The following is a 7,530-nucleotide window of genomic DNA, read 5'->3' on the forward strand; positions in this document are numbered from 1 at the left end:
GAAAACAAACCATTTTAAAGAAAACTATTTCAGATAAAAGTTGTTTGGTTCGAAGGAATCTATAAAAAGGTAATTGGTTTGATCTTGAATAGTCATTTGAAGGTCACATGAAGATCATATTTTCAATTTTTTAAATGGAATACTCCATATATTATTACATATTATTATAGCTTATCTCGAGAGCTTTCCAAAATATTATAATAAAATATTTTTTCGTTAAAATTTTTTAACATGAAGATCATATTTTCAATTTTTTAAATGGAATACTCCATATATTATTACATATTATTATAGCTTATCTCGAGAGCTTTCCAAAATATTATAATAAAATATTTTTTCGTTAAAATTTTTTAACATGAAGATCATATTTTCAATTTTTTAAATGGAATACTCCATATATTATTACATATTATTATAGCTTATCTCGAGAGCTTTCCAAAATATTATAATAAAATATTTTTTCGTTAAAATTTTTTAACATGAAGATCATATTTTCAATTTTTTAAATGGAATACTCCATATATTATTACATATTATTATAGCTTATCTCGAGAGCTTTCCAAAATATTATAATAAAATATTTTTTCGTTAAAATTTTTTAACATGAAGATCATATTTTCAATTTTTTAAATGGAATACTCCATATATTATTACATATTATTATAGCTTATCTCGAGAGCTTTCCAAAATATTATAATAAAATATTTTTTCGTTAAAATTTTTTCGAGTAATAACACTTGAAATTTTTAGCAGTTTGACATAGAATTCAAAATATCTCGTAAAATATTCATCTTTCGATTATCTTGCCTTAATGCTTTTTTGCACAGAATAATCAGACAAATTAATTGGCTTAAAAAAGCACAAAAAATTTTTTTATAATTATTATATAAAAAATTTTTTGTTTTTTCAAATTAGTTGAAAAAAATGTTGATATCAACAAAATCCCCTAAACAACATAATTATAATTTCTGCGGATTAGTGACACTGTTGAGGTAGTAAGTCCATAAATTGTATGAAGTCGTTTTGATACATGTGTGTGTATGTATCAAATAACAAATATTATATAACATAAGTGATATTTAATTGAAAGGAAAATAAATAAAAATTATATAAATACGTGAAAACAAAGTGTATAGAGATGAACAAAGTGAAAAAATGGTTTATATATTTATATGTAAGAAGATAAAAATTATTATATCAAACGTAATTAAACGTAACTGATTCAAATGCGAAGAACGATGTTTCAATTATAATCATATGATGTTTATTAAGGCACGTCAAAAAACTGAAAAGCTAATAATTACGTTTAATTACGTTTCATATAATTTATCCTCTTACATATAAATATATAAACCACTTTTTTACTTTGCTCATTTCTATGCACTTTATTTTCACTTATTTGTGTAATTTTTACTTATTCTCCTTTTAATTAAATGTCACAATGCACTTATGTTATATAATATTTGTTATTTGACACTATACACGCATATATCAAAACGACTTCGCAAAATTTATGGACTTACTACTTCAGCAATGTGACTAATCCGCAAAAATTAAAATTGTATTGTCTAGAGGTTTTTGTTGGTACCAACATTTTTTCATCTAGTTTTCGGGTAAATGTCGTGTAACCCGGCAAGCAAGCTTGGATATTTGCACATACATCGCCGCTTGCAGCTTCAACGCTGGCTTTAAAAGTTTATTAATAATGATGTGGAAATGTGTGTGTCACATACACATGAACTTGACTACAGAATCGATATCTTACAACTTCGAAAAATCAGTCGACAGCAACCGCATCAACATCGTCAAGCATAGGATATCGAGCTAATTGTATAATCCCGATATTGCTGACTAAAGAATAGATCTCAAAATTATCACTTTATAAACAAGAAAATCTTACTTAAAACATTAAACGCGTTATTCTCAAAATGATGTTTTCAAAATCGGTGGACATCAGAACTTTTACAATTTTAATCCAAATTCTTTCAATTTTTACAGTTATTTTCAATTAAGTTATCTAAAGAAATACATGTAATTTTTACGATAATTAATTAATAACATACTTTTTTTGCAGTCCATGCTTTTATGTCGAATTTTTAGGTAAAAATTAAATGTTTTTTTCACGCATGTATCATTTACATAATTTTTAATATTTTTTAAATCGGACATGTATTTAGCAAATTTAATACAGATTAAGAAAATGTAAAAAAATTTTTGTTATAGCAAACTGTGCATCCGTTCTGGTGCTCATCGTTTAATTATTTCTTTACGCGCAGGACTTCATATGACGTGCTGTAGCGCCGCCATTTTGTTTCTCGGGCAATTCTATATATACACATTTTGTATACGAAAGAACGACTAATAATTTGGTATAAAAAGATTTTCTGTATTGTGTATAACTTTTTAATAATCAACTTCCAAAGTTAGACATGATTTTGAGGCTTCAAGAGTGGACTAAAAACCTACCCCTTAAAGCAAAAGGTCATATATTCTCCTAGTCAGTTTACTGGAGGATGCTGTAATTTATATATTTCTCGAACATTTGTAGAGTCAGTAACTTTGAAAGTTTGCCATGCTATAAAAAGAAACAACAGAATTTATCCATAAAATATACTAAAACACATTATCCTAAATAATCTTACAATAATAGACATTACAATATACGTACAAATCATTGTATAATATACTTACAAATCTTTTCAACCAATAAAAAATGTTTGGCATCAGGTACTGGTTGTACTGGTCGATCTTTATTACAAAGGATGCTATGATGAATAGGATCAAATGCTTGTATTACGGATTGTGTGGCACAGGCCAAAGTGCTGTTGTTAAGATCGAGGTTATATGCATTTCTAACTTCAGCCACTACATTGGGTACTTTGACAAAATTATCTACTGTTAGTATAATTGACAGAGTCATATTAAACAATAATTACATAGTGTTAAATTACATTGATAAATATGATACTTACATATTTTATTAAACAGAAACATATGTTTCTTGCTTATTTTTGTATAGACTTTTGATTCGTAGCATTTATTAATGGTACATAGATATCTATTTCAAAGTCAAATATAAAAGGAATGCTATCCATTTTGCAGGATTGGGAAGTAACTCGTTATTTGTAACGAAACTGTAACTTAACTTAGTTACTTTTTCCCACCTGTAACTGTAACTTAACTTAGTTACTTATATTTTTAGTAACTTGTAACTTTTATAACAGTTATTTTAATAGTTATTATATTTGGGAAACGTAAAATAAAATTAAAATTATATAATAATCGTATATTAATTTAATAAATTTATCAAGGCATTTATGGAGCATGTGATTAAATTCTTTTACCTCTACAAGACTATTATTCAATTTTTATTATGTTAAGTACAGATTTGAAATTTGTTAAGTGGATAGACTAATTAATGTGATAGATATTAATTATAAAATTCAATTCTTACATTTTAGTAAAGCTTAAAATGTAAGATTTTTGTATTTACAATACTAATTTACAATCATTTCAAGAAAGTAACTTAAAAGTAACGACTCGTTACTTTTTAAGTAACTATAATTGTAACGAGTTACTTTTCATAGCCAGTAACTTGTAACTGCAATTAGTTACATTTTCAGTAAGGGGAACTGTATCTAGTTACTTTTAAAAAGTAACTTTCCTATCCCTATCATTTTGTCACAATTCGCTTCAGATAAACTTCACTTTCATATTTCACTTTCCCGCTACTGGGATTCCTCGATTCCTCGCTATTCCCTTTAATAAAATGCAGGTAAAAATTTTACACTGAGGAAACACGAACATTTCTTCTAAAGTTTTAGAACACTTCGGAGTAATAGGCGAGTGACCAGTCGGAAACGCTCGCAAGGTTTTGGAACAACTATAGAGTAAAATTTTCCTCAAAGAGGATGTTTTGGAACCCCTAGAGCAGTGATAGAAACTGATTCCCGAACAGCACGCATCAGCACGGGAGAGGATACGCTCCACTCACGCAACCGTGTCCATGAGCCTCACGGACACGGTCGCGTGAGTATGTAGTTAATTTTAAAAGAATAATAGAAAAATTGTATTTATATTTTGCTCATATTGGTGAGGGAAATAAAATTAGTCACTTGTAATAATTTTCTTTTCAATACGTTTACGCACCTTTGTCTATTCGATTAATTGACAATATTACGTCATAACATTTACTCCGACTCCATAGTATCGATAATCGCACTTGGTTCACTTTCATTACGTCATATCCTTCGCACTTCTAACAAAAGATTTTCTCTTTATGCTCCTTTCTAGTATTCTTTATTCAATTTCGATTCCCACTCGGGAGCACTCAGGGGAGCCTCCAATCCAAGAGTCGGGTAGTCGGGAGAGTAAAAACGCATGTATTTTAAAATCTTTGTTTTGTAGCAGGGCTCGGCACATTTTGCCCATTTCGGCCGATTTTCGGAAGCTATGTCTTCTATCTCCCCCTTGTCATGCAAGTGACGGTCGTGTTTCTAAGCTTGAAGCCGCGACTGGCTGCGACCGTCACTTGAATGGCCCGCCGCGCGGCAAAGGGGAGATAGAAGCATAGCTCCCGAGAATCGGCCGAAATGGGCAAAATGTGCCGAGCCCTGTTTTATAGTACTTCTTTTGTATTGATTGCCGATTATATAATTATTTGTAGCTCGCAACTTCGATGACGTGCTAGCTTTTTTTTACAGATTTGTTTGAACTGAGGATTCGCTGGCTTGCTCTCATCTAAGCTGTTTTGCAATATGTTTCATAGCATAGAACCGATAGGCTCTTTCGTGATCCTCATGCTCACTCGCGAACAGACATTAGGCCTCGCTTACATGATTAGAATCTTCTAGAACATTCTAGTTATTACTTTTTCACCTTTAAACGAGAGCCTCACGCTGAGATCACGCATTGAACGCGTGATCTCGCGATCCAAAATTTTCTAAAATAATTTCCGATTGTTTGATTTCCGAACAATAGAAAAGAACTAATAAATTGGTTTTCTCTGTGTGTACGGCTTCTAATTCAGAAGCCTAAGTTTTCCCAAGATACTAGTATCCCAAGATATTCCAAGATATTTTCGGAATACAAACAATAAACGAAATGCCCATGCAGGATTACTGTATTTCTTATTGTCTATTATCTTTTAGTTTTTTTTACTTTTTGTATCTTAAGGTCTGTTATTCTTAGCGAGGTTGAGGTGTCTGGACGTAAAATAAATAATGCTTTATCTAATGTACAACGTCCTTTGTTTTTATGTATCGTTTAGTTGATAAATATTATCGGATTTGTATTCAAAAACTGTCGAAATAGCGAGACTTATACGATATTTTAAAATTTGATATGCGCGATGTAATTTGCGCGTGTGAAGCGCCAATATGACGTATAAGTAGGGAGTGCAATTTGCTAATCGCATTGCTGCGAACCAAACTTGAAATATTCCGCGAATTTCGCTCGGTCTACAACATTCGCGTGCATGAGTGTTGCCGCAGGCGCGTTCGCTGCAACATTGACGTGAAATTGCAGTTCATATCTCAATGCTCGCGTATAAATATATAACAGGATATAATTTCGGTATTTGCTTAATCCATATGTTTATTTTTCGACAGGCTCTCATTAACCAAAGTCATAACGCAGCTTGATGTATGACGATTCATACTTGTGCCGCGCAGTGACTTATCACGTTTGATCGATAAAAACATACATTCGAACAAAAATAACGCATCTCAATCTCTTGTAAGGAAGAAATAAGATAAAAATGTAAAAGACTGTTTTTTTTTGTAACGGGTAGGAAATGCCTATGCATATCACTGGCCTTTTAGGAAAGATCAAGGGTTTATGTCGGACTCGCACCTACTAAAACTTTTTCGAGTGTCTTACCTCAATCGTAATCCTAAGAGCGTTCCGAGAATCGCTTGCGTATAATATTCAGAACGTCCCCCAGTCAGACGCTATTGTACGTCTTTTCATAAACTAACTGCAGCGGAGAGGGGATATCATCACCCCTCGCCGCCCCAATCCAAAGAGATGCAATAAGACCGAAAGCCCCAGCCTATTTGATCCATTCGCATCTCCCCCCTCCCATCTCCCCTTCTCCCTTCAAAGCAACGACTCTCGGTTATCGAAGTCTGACACGAAGAACCTTCGTGCCTTCCAAGAGCCCCTGCCAGCCCGCCGTATCTCTTATCTTGCTTACATCCTCATCCTCCTTCCCCAAAGCCACTCATCCACCCATCTCGCCCCTCTACTACCCAACCCATAAAAAAAGAAAAAACAATGTTATAGTAATCGTCGTCTGCAGTGATAGAAATTTTGATTCCCGAGCAGCATGTATCAGCACGGAAGAGGATACGCACACACTCATGCGACCGTGTCCGTGAAGCTCATGGACGATCGCGTAAGTGTGTGTGTATCCTTTCCCGTGCTGATGCGTGCTGCTCGGGAATCAAAGTTTCTGTCACTGGTCGTTTGTCTCTTTACACAACTGTCTCAGTTGTATTCTTTAAATTTCTTGCAGCCTTTGACTCTTACAGGATAAATTTTTCACTCTGATTCGTTGAATGAATATTTTTGCACGAAATTGAAGAGTGAATCTGACATGCTTTACCGGCAGAGGAATATATTCACTTCAATCGATTAAAACCTTCACTCATAGTTGGAATCCACCCTAATCTTGAGCGAGACATTCACTCTTATGGTTGCGAGTGGCAGTATTCTCATTATCGTCTCAAGTGAAAATATCACCACTTTTCACTGGTTTTGGGCGACGGTTCACTCGAAGAAATTCAGAGAGTACCCCTGTAATATTTTATATGCTACGCAAAGAAACATTTTATATATGCGTACATTTTATATATGCGTATAAAATATCAAAGAAATTCAGGAGATCCAATTCTACGTACTGAACACGCACACGTAGTCTGACAGTAAAGGAACTAGCGTAATAAAATGTGCGCGATGGGATAGGGTTATTTATTCAGCGTATGTTCTTCATTGTTATCGGTTATCTGGTCGCGTTTCATTTCGCTACAGACAAATTGTTCTTATCCAGTCAAACTGGAGTAGTAGTGGAAATAGATATATGAATTCGCGCGTGTGGTATCGGACTAGCGTATGAAGCTCGAGACTTTATTCAATTTGTCTATGATCGTTTTATTCTCGATTATTTATATTTCGTAAAAATGTTATAAAATCTATAAAAAAATCATAAATATACTTTCAAGCCAATATAATAAAATTATATACAGGAATGATCGCAAATATTCATTTAAGTATTTCATTTAATTGCATATATAAAGAAGATCACAATAAAACCGTCAGTTTATATAAAAATTTCTAATCTTTATAAAAATAAATTAAAGAAATTAACAATCTAGAATTTTCTTCTCAATATTCGAATCTTTAAGAAAAAAAAGATTACATATTTTAATTTGTCAAAAAATTTTATTATTAAAGTATACGAAAATAGATCATTTTTTCCAATCGAGACAAATAAAATAATTAACAATTTTAAAACTAATATTTTTAATA

General features: G+C 32.2%; 1 protein-coding gene across 2 annotated transcripts; it reads right to left on the reverse strand.

The window, feature by feature from the left end:
- Positions 1–2,446: 2,446 nt before the first annotated feature.
- On the reverse strand, positions 2,447–5,925 carry LOC116853369. Of its 2 annotated transcripts, XM_032834432.1 has the most exons (4): positions 5,881–5,925; positions 2,973–3,170; positions 2,692–2,877; positions 2,447–2,575 (listed from the first exon to the last, which is right to left on the reverse strand). In XM_032834432.1, the coding sequence occupies exons 2-4, from the start codon at positions 2,992–2,994 to the stop codon at positions 2,499–2,501; spliced, it is 285 nt and encodes a 94-aa protein (XP_032690323.1). In that variant the 5' UTR covers positions 2,995–3,170; positions 5,881–5,925; the 3' UTR covers positions 2,447–2,498. The 2 variants fall into 2 exon arrangements, with proteins under 2 accessions (XP_032690323.1, XP_032690322.1); XM_032834431.1 differs by having other exon boundaries at positions 2,692–3,170.
- Positions 5,926–7,530: the final 1,605 nt, after the last annotated feature.

Source organism: Odontomachus brunneus, unplaced genomic scaffold, assembly GCF_010583005.1.
Source record: "Odontomachus brunneus isolate Ranch 3 - 2012 unplaced genomic scaffold, Obru_v1 Obru_scaffold_310, whole genome shotgun sequence".
Lineage (NCBI taxonomy): Eukaryota > Metazoa > Arthropoda > Insecta > Hymenoptera > Formicidae > Odontomachus > Odontomachus brunneus.